The 20,584-nt window shown below is 46.1% G+C and overlaps 1 protein-coding gene across 19 annotated transcripts in view; it reads right to left on the reverse strand.

Annotated features, from left to right (window-relative positions):
• TENM2 (teneurin transmembrane protein 2) overlaps positions 1–20,584 on the reverse strand; it is a 745,234-nt gene that overhangs the window by 191,459 nt on the left and 533,191 nt on the right. For all 19 annotated transcript variants that reach the window (XM_081184705.1, XM_081184722.1, XM_081184721.1 and 16 more), the window contains one exon: positions 20,304–20,542. In XM_081184705.1, the coding sequence (XP_081040831.1) occupies positions 20,304–20,542 (239 nt within the window). The remainder of the gene's footprint in view (positions 1–20,303; positions 20,543–20,584) is intronic.

Consider the following 20,584-nt stretch of genomic DNA (forward strand, 5'->3'; position numbering starts at 1 on the left):
AGTTTTACACATGATGAAAACGTATACTCAAGCAGATATTTTTATAAGCACTGTACTATACTATGATGCAGTGCATAATGAACATCCACATTCAGTTAGTCTGTGTGACATCCCCCTTCAGATTCAGCACAGAGAGCACCAAGTGACTCAGAAACAAATCAGAAGTTTAAAAGTCATGATACAAAATGAGTCTTGGGGCCTATGTGCATACCTAACCTTAAAAATAAAATAAAATAAAATAACAAACAAACTGCACCACAGGGTAGGACTCCCAAAATCGGTTAAGACAGACCTTGAGATCTGGATCACGTTTCTGGAATGCTACAATGGAGTCTCCTTATGGCAGGAAATCCTCAACCTGTCCTCAGATTTCCAGGTTCATTGATGCCGCTGGGTCCTTGGGCTTCAGTTTATTCTTTAGGGGACACTGGTGTGCTCAACAATGGCCAGCAGAGTAGCAAGGCGAGGCTATCACGTGGGATCTCACTTTTCTGGAGTTTTTTCCCCTTAGTTGTGGCTGTTCACATTTGGACTGAGGAGTTCCAGAATCGCCGGGTGTGCTTCAGAACTGATAACCAGGCGGTGGTCAACATACTGGCTAAGCAGTCATCGCGTTCCGAGAGGGTGTCGCGCCTACTCCGATCATTCGTCCTCCGGTGCCTCGCTTCCGAGCATTAGCTCCCAGGGCTCAGCCACTGCCAGAACCTGTTCCGGAGCACCTGTGGAACCTTGGAGACGTGAAGTGATTAAGGGAGTATTAGCATCTGTCGCACCCTCTACGCTTAGATCATATAAGAAGGTCTGGTGTGATTTCATGGGGTTCAGGTCCAAAGTATCATCCCTTTCCACTAACGTTACACCCTCCACAGAAAACGTTCGGCAATACTTAACACACCTTCATGGCCTAGGTTGAGCCTCGAAAACTTTGACGATACACATAGCCGCTACCACATTCTTTAGTAGACCCAAGTTTTTCCACCGATTCGTGCTGTGCTGCTGTCCCAAATCCGTATGAAACTTAGGTCAATTTGCTGGTCCAAGTTTGAGGCCCGGGTGTTCTCTGCGGCATACGTTATAGCCTCCTTTAGGCCGGGCCCCCAAAACTTTAAAGATACACGTAGCCGCCATCAGCTTCTTTTGTAAAGCCATGTTTTCCTCCGACCCGTGCAGTGACTTCCTGATCCGCAGAGCTATTGAAGGTTGGGGTAAGCTGCAACCCCCTAGAACCGAGGGCCATAAGCCAATTTCTTACAGGCTGCTCTCTCAAATACGCATAAAGCTTAAGTCGATCTGTTGGACCAAGTTTGAGGCCCGCCTCTTTTCCGCAGCATATGCTAAGCCAATTTCTTATGGGCTGCTCTCTCAGATATGCACAAAGCCTAGGTCGATCTGCTGGACCAAGTTTGAGGCCCGCCTTTCCCCCCGCTGCATATGTGATCGCCTTTTTTGGCGCCTTGAAGGTCGGTGAAGTAGTAGCCGAGGTTAACACAACTGGGTCAACGCACGGCCTCCTCACGGAGGGTGTGCAGTTGTCCGAAGCTGGCACGACGGTGCGGATACGTCAATCCAAAACGGATCAGGCAGGTAGGGGTTCCCTCGTAAAACTTACAGCTTCAGCGCAGCGGGGCCCATGCCCGGTCAAGGACACTAGATGGTACCTTTACCTCAGACTGCCAGTCCTGGCCCACTCCTGGTTCACGAGGATGGGTCACCTTTGTTGAGACACCAATTCACAAGGGTACTCCACAAAGCTATTGATGCCTGTGGTTTATCTTCCCAGGATTATGCTGCACACTCATTCAGGATTGGTGCCACCACAACAGCTTGGGTCTGCCGGCGGATAGGATTAAAGAAATGGGCGGGTGGAAATCCGATGCTTATAAAGGTTACATTCGCTAGTATGCGCTCCGCTGCATTACCTCTACTTACCCGTCTTTTTCTTTCCTTTATTCTCAGCCGTTCTCAGAAAAAGTGTTTGGATTTGCGGCCACAGTATAGTCCATTGGGCCCATGTCGGCTAGGTGCGGCCTCACCCCTAATCTTGGGTTGCCACCTGGAGTGCGAGTTTCCTGGTTTTCGAGACGAGGCATGTGTTGGGAAGAGCTTGTGCCACTGCTGAGGGAGAAAGTCGCCATGTTTGGCCCTCCCGACATCCTTATCCTTCAATTAGGGGAAAATGACCTTGTTAACAGAAGAAGTGCGGACTTGTCGTGGAACATAAAAAGAGATTTGGATGAGATTGCTGCCTTGTGTCCCAGAACAATGGTGTTCTGGTCCTCCTTCCTGAAGAGAATTGTTTGGCGTGGTGCGCAGAACTGTATGGCCACTGAAAAATCCAGGAAACTCTTAAATCGTGCAATAGCCCGTTGGGTAAGCTTTATGAATGGCCGAGTCACTTCTCACGACCATATCCGGATTGGCGATCAGGCCTTGTACCGGAATGATGGGGTTCATCTTTCAGACCAAGGAAATGACATTTGGTTAAATAGCATCAGCAGCAGCATCAGGGATTGGTTACAGCTGTGAGGGTATTGGCGGCGAGCCTTTGGGGCTCGGGTGGCAGTTAGGCATTGGAATAATGTGTTGTGGTGTGTCGAAGGGCTAGGTGTGGCCATCGCCTCCGCCTTCAATTTTGGGTATTCCGTTAAAGGAATCCGGCGGTCATGTATTCTGTCCGATGCCTGCGTGGCGGGAGGCCATGGCACGACCCTCGGTGACATCAGGGGAGAGCTTATAGTTGGATTAGCATCAACAGGCTCTACCTACTGGTGAATAAACCCCCCTGTTTTAGACTCTTTAATAAGCTGTTGGATTCAGCAGAGAACAGGGACCAAAGCCACAATAATTATGGCAGCCAGAGAGAGAAAAAGACAGGGCACTTACAGAATCCATAGTTGTGTAGAAGGTGGAATTTCATTGAGTGTAGCTTCTCATGCACTCTATGTTTGCTGAAGCTCCCTCTTAAAGGTGCAGAAGCATGGGCAAGCTAATGTTCCCTCTCTCTCTGTGACAGAGGGTCTGGAAGATGAATCCTCATATTACCATTGTCCAAGTGGGAGTGTCAGGCCCAGAACTATTGTTAGGCAGAGTGAAGCTGCCACATCAAGCAACAGATACTGAGGGGTTTGTTGTATGGTGTTGGGGAGCTGTATGGCATGTAACTTGCCTTTCAACACCTAAGTGAGCCTCCTGCCTTTAGGTGTGGTAAAGGATCTCTGTCCCATGCCCAGTTTCATATAAATATTGAATTGCCATTCTAGTTAGCTTTGGCATGTAGAATTGTAAGGGGTGATCTTGTCCTTTTCTTCAGGCAACAAAATGTCAGACCCTTTAGTTACAAGCACTCTACTATAAATAAATATTCCTATCCCTGTAGATTCATTTACATTTTGTAATGTTTTCACTTTCCAATATATTTACGTCACCAAAATCAGCTTAGATTCAGCAACAATGCAATAAAATGAATGGGGGGGACCCCTATAGAAATTAATTCTGAATAATCAGGATGTAAAGTTAATTAGAGTGAACAGGTGTTGTTTTTACTAGCATTATTGTTTAGGCAAAGGCAGAATTTACTGAAGATATATTTATTCACTTCATCATAGAAAATTGTGCCTAAAATTTGATAGAATTCTATATCTCCTGTCAGTTCCATTCCCACATCCCACCACACAATGCTACATTGCAGCATTTTTATTACCCTTTCTAATTATTATTTTCACACTCTTTATTTCATACCTACTTTTTACACTTTGTTTGCTTTCTCACCATTTTCTCACTTACCTTCCTGCTCTTTTGTGTATCCTTCTTCAGGTTTGGGGGGCATTTATTGTATTACTGAGACGGTATCTTAATTGTTGCTTTAATCCATATGCAGCAAAATAATACCGTAAAACTTAAAGAATGTGATTTATTCTGAAGAAATTTAATGCTATACATGCTCTGACTTTTAAAATGCAACTTAAAATAGAGCACATTCTGCTTAGAAAAATATAGTTAAACCAACAGCTAAAATGGGAAACACTCTCATTGTTGCTGGTGAATTTCTCATTTGCCCTTTGTTTATGCTTTGAAGATAGTATACACTAACCTGTCAGGTAAATTTTAAATGCTATAATATACGGACAGAATAGCTCCACAATGCCTTGACTTTTGTAATTCTAATGTGCCTGAGACACATCATGCAAGCCGAGTCTTGAAGGTTCTAAGAAAAAATGTCTTCAGAAGCATAAAGAAGTACTATGGATGCAGAGTGAATTAAGTAGAGAGAGATAAGGCTTAAAATCCTTTGTTACACATAGACACAAACACATGTACACAGATGTCCTGTATACACATGTATACAGATGTACACAGATGTATACAGATGTACACAGATGTCCTGTATACACATCACATGTATACAGATGTCCAGAGGAATATGGGAATGATGATAATGACAATCCAAACAAATTTCCTAGACACCTTAACACTGCAAAATAAAAGGTGTGAGTTAACCCTCCCTTAGTGTCAGGTGTGGGGGACAGGGAGTCCAGGTTAGATTGGACAGAGGTGTCCCTCCACCCAGCCTTGCTAGTCTCCATCAGCATCACTCCGCCAGCACAGAGATGCCTCCTGTTCTGCCTCCTAAACATGAGAATGGGGTAAAGTGCTACTGGCAGGTTTCCCGCAGCCAATGGAAAACTCAAAAATGTAGCTTCCCAAGGGTGGAAGGGGCTAAGCCAACTCAGGATCCAATACAGCTGGCTCCACCACCATCACATGACAATATGAGGCCCAGTTTGTGTTCAATTGCTGTGATCTACCTGCCCCACCTTTCACTCCAGCTTGTGCGCCAGTAAGGCTGTGGATGGAGTGGTGGCCCTGTTATTCTGTTAAGCTCCTCTGGACAGCACCTGGGATCTGGATTGTGTTCTTCCTCATTCTTCTTCTGCTAGTGGCAATGAAATGCAAGTCTTTTGTCAGGAAAAAGGAAATATTTTCCCAACTGAGAATGAGTAACTTGAGATTTCAATCTCCCTGGAATTTCCCTTATTATGCAAAACTGGGTGTTCACAATCAATTTTAATGTGAACCTATTTTAATGTAATGCCACAGTCCTGTGGTGGGATCTCGTAACATGTTTTTACCTCTTCAAAGCAGCTGTGGGTGAATTTTGATTTTGACAGGATCCATGTTATCTGATTATGAAGCTGCTATTATAGCCACTTGGGGTGGGAGAAAGACACTGGGTAACTCTGTTGTTCCAGTCATGAGAAGAGGGAGTGATGTAGATTGGGGAAATACACATGGAAAGTTTTTGGGTTTTTTTTTTAAACTTTCCTAATGCCGTTTTTCAAATAAAATTGGAGCCCACAAAATCACTTTAAAGTGTCAGACGATCCAATTGTGTATCTTCTATATCATATCTGCCTAAGCTCTCAGTTTTAATGTACCAAAATATAACCTGTAATAATGAAAAAGAAAGCCTTAGTCTATTCAAAAATTCAACACGCTAAACCAGAGAAAGGACTGCATTTCCTATTTAGGGAGCAAATTGTGAGTTAGTTAAGAGCCCAATAATCCTTCTTTCAGAGAGCAGGAACTTTTAAAAACCTGTGTTTCAGAAGTCTGGGTCTGGGATTGTGGAACTCAAACACAGGGGGCCATGCACAACAAACCAAGTACATTAACAATACTTACCCAGTCAAATCACACACAACACTGGATTCATTGCAGCCAATTGCAAATTAATCATCAAGTCAAACACTAGTGTCCTGCAGTATGCTCTATTCTGCAGCCCACTGTGCAACCCCCCTTGGGAAAGAAATGAGAAATTTCGAGGGCTATTGAACACTGACCTTTCAGAGTGAATTGTCACACAAGTTATTTAACACTGATATTTCTGGTAGGAGTGGACTTCAAGCTCACTCTTCCTGCCGAGTAATGGCCTAGTATCAGTATGCAAGGCTATAATATGATGCAGACAAATCTTATCAAAGGGCCAGGCAATGCAGGCAAAAACATCCTTTGAAGAGATGATCCCTAAAATGGCCCAGGAGGGAGCTAGAAAGAAGCTTACAGTCCTGAAACCAATTGTAAAACTTTTATGCCACCTATAGAGAATAGTATTCCCTGGAAAACAGAGTGTGTCACATCACTTCAGAACACCAACTGTACCATAATTTAAGTATATTCTTAATTTTAAAAACCCACAAATTATTATTATTAATTGAATGCATTTGTTGCTTTCCACAAAAAAGTCTCAATACAAGATTAAACTAATAATCTATGGAATCTTGCTCATTCACTAGTGCTGCATTTGCTATCAGTTCTAGCAATTTGGTTCTGCCCTTTTGTGAAGTAGGGATTTGAAGTCTTGGATAAAGAAGTGTTTGCAAAGGAAGAGTTCCTCCAAATCCTGAATAAATTCCCTAGTGCACTGAAGTAAGATTGAAACCCAACCTACATATATTTCCCACTGTTTTATTAAATCAACTTGCAAAAAAAAAAACAGTACAGAAGGAAAACAGAGGCTTCCCCTGACTGTAGTGAAAGTTTTCATTAACTTTGGCTGTAAAAAGACATCTAGTGTAATCTAAGCAAGAAAAAAGCCACAGTTGCATCAGAAGTGTAATCAGAATGAGAGGTATTATGAAGTACTTACTAAGACAATAACCCCCTGTGAATAAAGTTTGCAACAAATTTACAGCCGTGTCCCAAAGTAATGCAGAAGAGGCCACGGGGGAGGAATTCACTCTAATGGATCTGAAGAAGGCATAACAGCAAAATGATGATAGCTAGAAGTAAAGGCTTCCTGTACGCTAAAATTAATATGTGTGGTACAAAGACATTGGGATGGAATTCTGGATAGGCTCTGGGGACTAGTTGCTCAGGGCATTCCTTAAAACTTGCAGGTGCTTTCACAAAGGGCTTTAAAAATACTTCTTTAATATTCCAAGCCCCTTTGGTCACATCATAATGATTTGCAACATTCATGCCCATATGTTAATGTTTTTCACTTGCACAGCCCAATTCTAGGCTTATTTTTTTGGAGGGAAGAGTCCCTCTGACTTCGGTGGAGATTATCTCCAAGTGAGAATGCATAGGATTGCAGTCTTAATCATGCAATTACTGTTTTCCAGTACAGAAAAGACCAGGTAGGCCTATAGGAGGAAATCTTAGTTGCAATTTCTGTACAGTATAGCAAAAGAAGAAGTCACACAACACTGCAACCACTCAAACTAACCAGCTGCTGATTTCCGGATTACAAATCATAGCAACAAAAGTCACAAGTCTTTTAAAAGCCTTTGTTGAAACCAAACACATGTTCTCCCTCAGACATGTGACTGATTTATTTGTTTTTAAAATATATTTCTATATTGTTCTTCACCAAAACAGTCATAGGACAGCTTACATCAGAACAAAGTAATACAAAGCATAATACACAATAAACCAAAACATTAAAACAATTCCAATCAATACATAAATGTCACAATTAGCACCAAAACTTATAAAAAGAACTTAAGCAGCCCCTAAAAGCCTGACAAAATGTGAGTTTTTATATGAATATAAAGCAGGGGCAAAACACTACTGTCAGAGCTGCTTGAAGATCCTAGCTCACAGAGGATCACGCTAGCCAGCGATCATTAAGTAAAAGTCTTTATTGAATTACAGTTTCCATTCTCACGCTGCTGCGCGCAAACTCTACGTCTAGTAGCTAGATCGGCGAAGCTCCGTCTGAGTCTCCGCCCCGTGTGCACCAACTTAATATCCTAGCCTTGCTCCACCTTTTCCGCCTGACTGTCCTCCTCTGGGTCCCTCTACCCCCCGGGGCTTCTTCCTTCCGGGATTCTTCTGACGCTGACCCGGACCCTCCTGCCTCCTTGCGCCGGGCTTTAGGACCTGGTTCCCTTTCGGGGCTGCTTACTGCGCCGCCTTCCTCTGCATTTGAACTTGGCGCGCGCGCCCAACCTTCCACTTTCCTCTTAACCGTTTCTTCGCTCCCCGATGGAGGTGTGGCCACTCCTGACTCATGCCCTCCCTCCTGTGGTGAGCTGCCAGCGCTTCCCCCCTGGCTCCCTTCCTCTTCCCTGCTTCCTGGCGGTGACGCTGGTCCCGATTTCCAGCTGCTCCCCCCTGAGTCCCCTCTGGCTCTATCTTCCTGGGGTGCCCCCCTTGCCCTGGCCACTGGCGCTCCCCTCTGTGAATCCTCCGATTCACTAGAAAGACTAGGAGATCTCGGGTCGTCGTCATCACTCATCTTTTCTTCTGCCTCCTCCCCTTCGCTCTCTGTTTCCTCCCTTGCCCGTGCCTCTGCTCCTAAACCCCTGACATCCATCCCCCCCTCGAAGCCCCCCATTCCCCCCTCCCCTCCTTCCGGTGCTGGAGCTGGGGGCTGCTGTTGCAAAGGGACGAACGTCGGATATCGGTCGCTTCCCGTGGCGGGCCTCCATCTGAACTCTCCCGGGTCTTCCTCCCTGCTCTCGTCGACGACGGTCACCTCCGCTTCCATCTCTGTGCCGCCGTGCTCGAAACCAGGGTCGTCCCCGAAAATGTCCATGTCCGTCTCTCCCTCACTTCCTCCTGGCGGCGTTGCTCGTCCTGAGCATTCCAGCCACTTTCTGCGGAACTGCTCCTCTGGCCTATCGTCCCACCAATACGAGGGTTCTGAGGCGGATCCCGAGGGTGACCCCTCCGGGGAACGGACGTCTCGTGTCGGTTCCTCGTCCGAGTCGAACCCCCGGAACGTGCTGGCCGAAAGCGTGGGCGTGAAAAGCCAGTCGTCGAAAAAGTCTGCTGGCATAGGTCTATGTGGGAAGAGGGCATGAAACTCGTCTTTGAGCAGAGGTTCGTCTAAGGCGTAGCCCGGCACCCAGCTGTTCGCACTGGCCGGGGTGCCCTCCTTGGCGAGAAAGTATTCTACCCCCTCTTCCCCCCATCTGGAGTCCAAAATCTCCGTGACTTCGTTGATGCGCTCCTTCTGTGCCACTCCCGCGTGCCCTGTTCTGTCTCTGGCCGGACTCGGCGCCGTTCCGGGTTCCTGGAACCTGTGCGGTGCCTTGTAGGGAGTGAGCACCGATCTGTGGAATACCGGATGCATTCTGGAACCCTCCGGAAGTGCCAGTCTGAAAGCTACCGGGTTGACCTGCTCTTCGACTTGGTAGGGCCCCAGTTGTTTATGCCCTAGTTTCTTCTTGGCCAACGACCTGGCCGGCACTGCGTGGGCTGCTAACCAAACCCAGTCTCCCACGTGGAGCTCTTCTCCAACCCTTCTGTGCTTGTCTGCTTGTACCTTGTATGCGTGCTTGGCCAGCTCCAGGTGGCGCCTCAGCTGATCGTGGACTTCCTGCAGCTCCGACGCGAACGCATCTGCTGTCTGCGGCTCCCCCTCCCCCATTCTTTCCAGTCCCGGGAAGGTTCTGGGGTGCCTCCCGTTGTTGGCGAAGAACGGCGTGACCCCCGTGGACACGTGCTTCGTGTTGTTGTAGGCGAACTCGGCAAGCGGCAGGTAATCCACCCACGTCGCAGGCTGTTGATTTGCATAACATCTCAGGTACTGCTGCATGATGGCATTGACCCGCTCCGCTTGCCCGTTGGTCTGCGGGTGTCTCGCCGACGCCAGGTTGATCTTGACGTTCAGGAAGCCCATCAGCTTCTGCCAGAAATTCGAGATGAACTGCCGCCCCCGGTCGGACAGAATAGACCGTGGCAGACCGTGAACCTTGAACACGTGGTCTATGAACAGTTTGGCGGTTTGCTCCGCCGTGGCCACCTTAGCACACGGAATGAAATGCGCCATCTTGGAAAACAGGTCCACCACCACCAGCACTGCCGTCTTGCCCCTTGAGCTGGGCAGATCCGTGACAAAGTCCAGGGCCACCCTTTCCCAAGGTTCGACCGGAGTTTGCAGCGGTTCCAACAGTCCGGCCGGCGGTTTGTGCACTGGTTTGGCCCTCTGGCAGGTGTCACACCTCGCCACGTAGTCTGCGACCTCCCCTCTCATTCCAGGCCACCAGAAATCCCTGGCTACTAATTCCACCGTCTTCTCCTTGCCAAAGTGCCCGGCCGTGGGCGCGTCGTGCAGCTGCTGCAGCACCTTGGCTCGAAGTTCGTCTCCCGGCACGTAGATGGCCCCTTTACGGATGAGCAATCCATCTCTTAGCTGGAAACCGTCGGCCGCTGCCTTGCCCCTTTGCACCTCTGCCATCTTTGCTTGTGCGAAGGAGTCCCCCTGCAACGCTCGTCGCACCGCCTCTAGGTCCACGGTCGCCGCGGCGCACGCCCACACTGTCGGTGCGAAGATGTGCATGGCTGCCGCTGGCGTTGCGTCCTCCAGATACTGTGGCTTACGGGAGAGAGCGTCTGCCATGATGTTGGTGTCCCCCGGGACATACTCTATTCGGAAGTCGAAGTTCGCAAAGAACTCAGCCCAACGTATCTGCCTCTGGTTCAGGAACTGTGCCGTGCGCCAGTGCTCTAGATTCTTGTGGTCCGTGCAAACCTGCACCGTGTGCTTGGCGCCGATCAGAAAGTGCCTCCACGCCTTGAACGCTGCGTGAATGGCCAGCAACTCCCTGTCCCAGATGGTGTAGTTCTGCTCGGACTTGCTGAGCTTCCTGGAGTAAAACGCTCCCGGTCGCCACACCCCCTGCGGGTCTTTCTGCAGCAGGACCGCCCCCACGGCTCTGTCCGAAGCGTCTGTCTCCACCCTCATCGGCTTGCTGGGGTTGACATGAAGCAGCTGCTCTTCCGACGCGAAGAGACGCTTGAGTGCCTGAAAGGACTGCTCCGCCTGCTCTGTCCAAATGAACTTCTTTTTCTTGGAGCTAAGCGTGTCAGTGATGGCCGCCGTCTGCATCGCGAAGCCCTTGATAAACTTGCGATAGAAGTTCGCAAAGCCGACAAACCGTTGGACCTCCTTCCGGTTGCGCGGGCTCTTCCAATCCAACACCGCTCGAACCTTGGCGCTGTCCATGGCGAGCCCCTTGTCAGACAGCTTGTAGCCCAGAAAATCCACCTCCGGCACGTCAAATTGGCACTTCTCCAGCTTGGCGTAGAGCCTATGTTGCTTTAGCCTGCTCAGCACTTCCTTGACGTGTTTGTCATGCTCCTGCTGCGACTCCGAAAAGATCAGGATGTCATCTAAGAAACAGACGCACGTCTTGTAGAGAAGTCCCGCCAACACGTGATGCATAAATGCTTGAAAAACGTGGGAGCCATTTTGCAATCCAAAAGGCATAACTCTATATTCGTAGGTCCCCAGTGGCGTGAACATGGCTGTCTTCCACTCATCACCCTCCCGCATGCGAATGAGGTTGTACGCCCCCCGCAGGTCCAACTTGGTGAACACTCTGCCCTTCCGTACCTTTGCGAGGAGGTCGTCAATTCGGGGCATGGGGAAGTCCGATGGCCTAGTCACACTGTTCAAAATCCTGTAATCCACTACGAGTCTCTTTTGGGGCGTGTCCCGCTTCTTAACAAAGAATACGGGACTGCCCCCCACTGCCTTGGACTCCCGGATGAAGCCGCGCTGCAAATTATGATCAATGAACTCCTTGAGTTCTTGCAGTTCGTCCTCTGACATGGAATACAGTCTCCCTTTAGGCAGCGCCGCCCCCGGCAGCAGGTCAATTTTGCAGTCATATGGTCTGTGAGGGGGTAGCCTGTCTGCCTCCTTCTCGCAGAAAACTTCCAAAAATTCAGCGTACTTGTGGGGAATCGCTTGCAGCGTGCCTAGCAGCAGCTGTGACTCCTCTTCCTCTCCTTCCTGCCTGGGCACGATGCAGTGTTCAGCACAAAAGGAAGAGCCGAAGGTCAGCTGCCTCTGGTACCAAGCCATCGTTGGGCTGTGCTTGTCCAGCCAACTCATGCCCAATACAACGGGCGTGTCAGATAGTTGAGTGACGTTGAAGCTGATGATTTCTCTGTGATTCCCAAGTCGCATCACCATTGGTGGCGTCTGCTTCACCACTTGCCCCCCGAGCAGCTCCCTGCCATCCACCGTGACAACCTGCAGGGGCAGTGTGGCCGGCAGCAACTGCACAGCGTGCCTGTCGACAAAGTCCTGCCCTATAAAGTCCGCATTGCTGCCTGAGTCAATGGTGATTGGCACGTCTATGGTGATTCCATTGGGCAGCTGGAGAGATGCTGTGAGCCTCACTACTGGTTTGGGCGGGAGGGGGTTCACGGGCTGTAAAATCTCTGGGGACTGCGTCACTAACACGTCTGGCTGGGCCCCAGTGCCTCTTCCTCCAGCCAGACTGCGTCGTTTCCCTGCTGTGGTCCTCCTTGCTGCGTTGCTGCAGTCACCATTGCTGAGGCTGCAGTGAGCTTGTGGGGCCTCTGGGGACACTCTTTTGCCATATGCCCTGGTTCCTCACAGACGTAACACTTCCTGTTCCCTCTAGGAGGCTTCGCTTTCACTGCTGCCGGTGCTAGGGCTCTGGTTGCTGACTGAGCCCTTGCACCTCCAACCTCCATAGGTTCGGCTCCTCCTCCTGGCGGAGGCGTGGATTGCGCCCGCGCTGCTTCTCTGGGAAGGAAGGAGGGGCCCCCGGCTGGTTCGCGCCCTCCACGCCCTTCGTCCTTGCTCCACGGACGTCCTTCCAGCCTCACCCCCACTGCCAGTGCCCTCTGAACGACCTCCTGGGTGGTTCGGGGTCTCTCCCCCCTCGCGATCTCATCTTTAATCGAGTTGTGCAGCCCCTCCCAAAAGAGGTCTCTTACAGGAGCCGAATCTCTGTCCCATTCCAGGGCACTGACCAAGGCGAAAAAGCGGGCATGATACTGCCTGACGCTGGCCCTCCCTTGTCTCAGCCCATGCACCTCCTTCCGTGCAAGATCCACGTCAATACTTGATAAAAAGCACCCATCCATCGCTTTAATAAAGGCATCCGCATTCTGGAGCGCCGGATCATTATCTCTCCATAAATTGCGTAGCCATGCTTTCGCATCCCCATGCAGATGGGACATGATGAACCCCACTCTCTCTTGTTCATCTCTAAAGTCTTTATGCAGCAGTTGCAGTGCGCACAGTACGTCGGCTCTAAAGTTGGGATACTGTTGCAGGTTCCCATCGAAGTGAGAGACTAGCCCGCCTGTCCGTCTCGCCAACCCAATTCCCTCCTGCCGGGGTGTCTGCTTTGTCAGCACGTCTAACCTGACCTGGAGATCCCTGCAGGCGGCAGCTGCCTCCTCCTCTCTCTTCCTGGATGCGAGAACCTCGGCGTTCAGTTGTGCCACTGCTTTTCTGAGGTCCTCTATCTGCTGCTCAGCCGTCATGTCGTCTGCCGTTCGTGAGCTCGCTAGTAGGCACCTGTTTCTCTCCCCTCCTCGAGGCTGTAGATGCCCACAATGGTGAGACGGAGCTTACTGTCAGAGCTGCTTGAAGATCCTAGCTCACAGAGGATCACGCTAGCCAGCGATCATTAAGTAAAAGTCTTTATTGAATTACAGTTTCCATTCTCACGCTGCTGCGCGCAAACTCTACGTCTAGTAGCTAGATCGGCGAAGCTCCGTCTGAGTCTCCGCCCCGTGTGCACCAACTTAATATCCTAGCCTTGCTCCACCTTTTCCGCCTGACTGTCCTCCTCTGGGTCCCTCTACCCCCCGGGGCTTCTTCCTTCCGGGATTCTTCTGACGCTGACCCGGACCCTCCTGCCTCCTTGCGCCGGGCTTTAGGACCTGGTTCCCTTTCGGGGCTGCTTACTGCGCCGCCTTCCTCTGCATTTGAACTTGGCGCGCGCGCCCAACCTTCCACTTTCCTCTTAACCGTTTCTTCGCTCCCCGATGGAGGTGTGGCCACTCCTGACTCATGCCCTCCCTCCTGTGGTGAGCTGCCAGCGCTTCCCCCCTGGCTCCCTTCCTCTTCCCTGCTTCCTGGCGGTGACGCTGGTCCCGATTTCCAGCTGCTCCCCCCTGAGTCCCCTCTGGCTCTATCTTCCTGGGGTGCCCCCCTTGCCCTGGCCACTGGCGCTCCCCTCTGTGAATCCTCCGATTCACTAGAAAGACTAGGAGATCTCGGGTCGTCGTCATCACTCATCTTTTCTTCTGCCTCCTCCCCTTCGCTCTCTGTTTCCTCCCTTGCCCGTGCCTCTGCTCCTAAACCCCTGACAACTACTCAGTGAGGTCATTCCACAGAAGTGGAGCTACTATCGAAAAAGTTCCCATACAACATAGCTCATTTAACTGAGGGACCACCCGGACAGCCTCCATCACTGATCTTAATGTATGGGTAGGCTAATACAGGATAAGGCGGTTTCTCATGTATTTGTACCCTAGGTCATCAATGGCTTTAGATGTCAACATAAGAACCTTGAATTGGACCTGGCAACCAGTGCAGCTGTTTCAGAATAGAGTTGTATGTGACCAGCCCACTGTTCCCACCAACACCCTGGCGACCACATTCTGCACTAGATGCAATTTCCATAGCATATTCAAGGGCAACATCATGTAAAGCACATTTCAGGAGTCAATCCAGGATGTCGGCAGAGCATGGATTATTATGAACTGGAAATTGTAGTTTGCTTGAGTGAAGGAGACTGCGAGTGAAAGCAAATGACAAAACTTGGCTCCAGATCACGGCTTGTTTAGAGATAAACAAAGCACAATTCCTGGTTCAATTCTCACACAGTTAAGCAAAATATTGTGATTTGGCCTGTCGTCCCGTCCCCCCCCGCTCACTCTAGGAGAGAAGCAAAGCAGGAGCAATCTGCTCATCCATAGCAAACCATTAACCATGGCTTACCATGATGTGTGAACACTTCTGTATCTTAGCAGTGGTGAAAATGGAGAGAAATAGCATATTAAGGATATTGCAAGCCAATTTTAAAAAATATATTTGAGCACTTCAAGTTTCTGATATAAAATTATTGACTTCAGGGAGCAGAAATGTAAAAGATAAAATAGCATAAAATGTTAGGTGGCAAACATATGAAACTAGAAAACTAAAAACCTTAGTGATTGGGGTGTGTGTGTGTGTGTGTGTGTGTGTGAGAGAGAGAGAGAGAGAGAGAGAGAGAGAGAGAGAGAGTGGATAGGTAAAAACCAATGTGATGAATAAGATCATCATTTCAGTCTTACTAGCACTTTCTCTTTGTATCCTAACTGAAAGACAGAGCCAAAAAATCTTAATTTACTCTTTAATTGGCTCATTCACCTTGACCTTCAACTAAATTCAACTGCAGTCATTGTAGTGCCAGTGCCAAAGGTGGCAGCCAGCCAAAAGTAAGTTCTTTCCAACCATATAGATGTAGTTATCCACTTTTCACAGACTGAGATATTCTTTATTGTTTAAGTGTTTGTATAACCTCTCAAACATTTCTAGTTAAACATGTTCCAAGTCATCTCTGGATTGTAATGAATTATAAATCTGAAAGCATTCATATATTAACATATCCAACTAGTATATATCCAATTAATAACTTAACATATCTAATTAATGATACAGGGTGTTTTTTGTGTTTTTTTAAAAAATACACATATATCAAAGTTGTTACTCTAAAACTATGTCATTTGCTTTGGGGTTTCTTGCATGTATAATGAAACCTGCAGTTTCCCCCTCAATGCTGTATGACTACTATCTAGCACAAATCGTGTACCAGTACCATGACATCCTTGACATGTGTAGACATATTTTTTTAAAGACATGCTAGAATTTCTGTCTTACTGCTGATGTCATGTTAATGTTAGCCTCAATCCTGCAGCAACAGTGTAACTATTGGGCAGTGAAAATATTATGGACAGAAGTAAGGACTATAATGCAAAGGAGAGCAGTGCTGGCTAGAGAAATGAAACACCCCTGCTTCAGATGCGGATGGAAAGAGTTAAAAGAAATGCATGCAAACATTTTTAAATGACAGGAAGCTACTTAACTGTCTTTACAGAGGAATTAAATATAGGATATATGTAAGTAAAAGCATGAAAACCCTTTTAATACACCCAAATATCATGTAGGCTTGACCAGTAGGAGAGGCAGCAAGCAATTGTGCCTCATACTGATGTCAGCCCAGTCTGCATGTAACGTTTACTAGGACAGTAGTCCTCAAACTTTTCAGACCTGGGACTTATTTTTTCGCTCAACCATGGTTTGTGTCACATTTATTATTATTTTTACTATATATTTGTTTGATGGTACTGTTGTTGCATCCACCTTAGTCACGGTCCCCATCCCTAGTTGAAGCCCAAAGTGTTAGGCAACATCCTGATACATCTTCCATCACTTTTGGTGATGTGATTTAACTGGCCAACTATGAAACAGCTGAGCCCTACTAGGCATGGAAATATAGTAATATGAAAACTTAATAGGTGTTAATATTGTGCTAATTACATTCCTGTTAGAATACTGAATATGGTTGGCCATGTCACAAAGCTGGATAGTAGGAAAACTAACCAAAGACAGCAGCTTCTGTGCCAACTGGTGATGGGGTATGTGGTAAAATCCCAAGGTACAGTTATGACACCAGTTCTGAAAATCTTATGGTTGATCTTATGAGCTACTATGTTAACATAACAGATTGTAGGAATTGGAAGTTTTCTTGTTATACTTGCCTTCTTATGCCAAAATGTAGACCATCATGGGTCAATCTTTTATTTAATCAATTTACAAGAGAGAACTGATGATTTAACCCCCTTTTTATTAATAGTTGAAGGTAAGGTCTGAAATAATAATATTATCTACATTTTCAGTCAAAAGCTGAGAACTAAATGGATTGTATTCTCCCTATTCTGTGCATACACTAGGGCTGTTATATAAGTATCTCCTCTTCACCATCTTTTTCTGTCATTTCCCCTTTATTTCCCCAAGTCCAGGTCTATTTCACATGATGGAAGGCAGCAAAATAGTCCCAGCACTCTAAAATTCATCAGTATGAGTCTCAACATATCAATTTTCAAGTAGAACAACTTTAAATACATTGCAGGCTTTTAGCTTCCCTAGAAAATAATACTTCTATTGTTTCCCAAGGAAACCCTAAGTACCCAAAATTACCACGCTTTTAACATACTGACATGTTGATGGCCTGATGCTTTTCCAAGCTCAGAGTCAGATTGACAGAAGTCAGAGTAGTTTAGAGGAACACTTAAAATATGGCATTTTACATTTGGAAAGAATTACTGCAGCGAAAAAAAATGACAAGGTGACTTTCTAATTCTCAAAGTTTGGCATGGAAGGAGAGAACAAAAATGAATTTAACTGACAAACGCTTTCATCTCTGATCCAGCTACAAAGAGCAAAGATAGGCCAACAATAGGGTTTGTGGTATATGCTTCATATTAACTACTCAGAGCAATGCTGACTGTATTTTTTTCTGGGTTTATCACTTGATGCACTGTTTTAGAGGCACACCTGTTTTAAAAGGACTAAATCCCAATCTCATAGCCTTCACAATGGATTTTGTTATATTTTGGTTTGGGGCTTTCAGAATTATCTGACAAAGTGGTGACAAGTTTTTGACACAATGTTCTGATGCTTAAAGAAACCCAACACAACAACATAATGTACAATATATGTCACATGATGTTAGAAGGAGCACACAGAGAAACCCCTTAAAGAAAACTTACTGCTGAACTGATACACCTGCTTTCTTTCTAATTATGTAAAACTGCCACATCTTAGTCAACTGCATTTGTGCAAGAGTAGGAGGGAGCACAGATGACAAAAATTAATACATGAAAGCTGTTGAAACTGCTCTATAAAAACCAGCTCTTTAAAAATAGTTCTATCTTCAAAACTTTAATACGTTTCCATCTTTTCCCCTGAGATAAAGCTTTTTCGTCTTGCTTTTAATTTTATGCTGTTGCTTTTGTTGTCCAGCATTATAGTTTCAGGGAAAAGTGAAAGATGGCACAGAGCCAAATTTTCCAGCCTAAATGCCTCCAGGAAAAAACAAAACATTTCCATTGAACCTCTTTGGGGGTGCATAAACATGCATGTGTAATAAATATCATATGGAACATAATACATTCCACATACTTTACCATGCACATTATATTTGTACTTTTGTAGTAACTGACTTTACATGTTGCCAATATTGGAATAGAAACATAGGTTTTTAATGAAATAATTAAGGGGTGGCTCTTTTTTTGTTTAACCTCTAGCTAGTGTAGTATGATGCCCTGAAATATTCACCTACAATATTCTATTTCCATCTAATATAATAATGACACCTGTAAATTAAATATCAAATCTTGCTAAGGTCACAGCTTAGAAGCATGTTGTGGACAACTTATTTGAAAAGTTAAACTGTACATTGTATATAAATGAATTTATCTGTATCTATAAAAAGCAGAATTTAAGAAATGCTTAATGGCAATTTAACTCCCGTACTCGTCTTACTGGCAGCCAATTGAAATGTTACTCCACCATATGGAGGCTGATAAATACTTCCCTATGGTGGCACTTCTTCACAGCTGGGGATAACATTTGCAAGCACTTTTAGCACTTAACCTGTGTGTTCTTCCAATCCTGTGTACAGATTCTCTGCCAGTATAGTTGCAGCGTGGGATGTTCAGCACTGCCATACAAGCTACTTAACTGGTACAGCACATGGTATAAGGCAGGGCTTCCAAACACCCAGCACTGACACACAAGCATTTTAAGTAGCTTCCAGAGGGAGTGTGGCCACAGTATTAAAGGAATACCTTTTGCAAAGCAACAAACAGCATACATCTTAAATACACAACTGGAAGTAGAATTTTCAAAACAGAACAACGCAAATAATGTTAGTCACAATAACATTCAGTAGGATTCAAAATATTTTTCTATTACAGTCATACCTCGGGTTGTGGGAGGCACATTCGCAACCCGCAGCGTTCGCAGCCTGAAGTGTCGTGTCTGTGCATGACATCATTTTGTGCTTCTGCACATGCGCGAGTGCCGAAACCCAGAAGTAACCCGTTCCGGTACTTCCGGGTTCGGCGCAGTCCACAACCCAAAAACGCGCAACCAGCAGCGTTCATAACCCGAGGAATGACTGTATACTTCTATACCACTCTTCAGAAAGTCCAGTGCAGTTTCTAAGGGTTCCAAAAAGTTTTCCATCTTGACACTTACCAGGCTTACACCTGATTTTGACTGTTTTAATCCTCGCTCTCCAATGACAATGTTAATAAATGTTCACAGATGTTAAACAATGAATGAGCTTTTGTGCCAGGTAAAGAAGATGAGCAATGCAATCCTATGCATACTTACTCAGAAGTAAGTCCTACTATATGGGATTTTACTACCTAGTAAGTGTATTTAGGATTAGAGACTAATGTAGAAGAGGGATGCAGACTGCACAACTACTAGTTTGGATCATTTTAAAGGAAATTCACTCTCCGCTAACAAATGCCATTATTCATTCATATTTTTCTCCCTTTTATTTGCCACACATGTATCTTGGGCAAAATTAAAGCTTTTTTGCTTGTATTTCTATACATAATCTTCAAACTCCCAGCAAAAACACCTCTGTCAAAAGCAAAATGTATAGATATGTGGAGCTTGCAGCATGCACTCTAATTAATGGTTGCATGTTTAATAACTGGGACAGTGGCTTTTATGTAATCAAAGAATGAAGTTTGTAAATCATGTAGGTTTATTTGATTGTTAGCAAACTTATGGCTGTCATTAGAATTATGGTGGAGGTGGAAAAGCCCATTCACTGCCAGATTGTCTTGATACAGTAGACTTAACATCTGAGGACACGTAAAAGATCAATACCAGGACCAGCCAATAGTACAAGGAACAAGCTGATTCAGAAACAAAGACAATACACAATCTAACAATGCAAGAGTATGGAGCAGCTAAATCAGTGCCACAGAGCATGACACGATGGAATAAGAACAAAAGTTAAAGAGGGGCTTTATGTATGTTGACTTTCAAAGTACCAATTATTGTGCAGAGAACAAAACCTGTAAAAAAGAAATAGTGGATATACAGTATTCCAAGTCACTAGCTATTCTGCCTCCCACCACCACCAGCCTGCCCCATTCACCTCAGGATGTATAAAACTGATAGAATTAGGTTGTATAAAGAATCCAACACTTGTTGTTATCTCAAAACAATACAAACTGGGCATGCTTCAGGGCTTTACAGTGAAGTATTTCGTAGCCCAAACTATTAAAAAAGCTTGGTATATATGCTAACAAATTTAAAAAACAACAGCCCTGCTATCTAATTAAAATTAGATTAGATTCTAAAATCACCAGTGTCTTTAAGCAATGTATTTCTCTCCCCCTACCCGCAAATAATTGAGGAAAGGGATTTTGGATGAGGGGCACGGCAGAGTGGAGTGAAGCAGTTGCGTACTTCATTTGAGATTTTTTTTGAAATATGGACTTACCTATGAAATAGGCCAGCAGGATGGCGAGCAAGATCGCAGCAGCAATCGCTGATAAAGCAGCACATTTCCAGCTACAGTACTTAGAGGGCTTTTTCAGCTTGAATGCATTTCTGGAAAAAGTATTTCTTGGTAGCAGTCTGGGAGGTGGTGTGTAAACTGTTCCTGAGGTCAAAGGGTATCCAGGGGAAGAACTGCTGAATAGAGGAGTTGTTCCAGAAGATGTCTTGAACAAGAAATGCCTGAAATGCAAACAAATGAATCACAGTTAACAAATATAGGAC

The sequence above is a fragment of the Podarcis bocagei genome (assembly GCF_964188305.1).
Source record: "Podarcis bocagei genome assembly, chromosome: 2".
Taxonomy (NCBI): domain Eukaryota; kingdom Metazoa; phylum Chordata; class Lepidosauria; order Squamata; family Lacertidae; genus Podarcis; species Podarcis bocagei.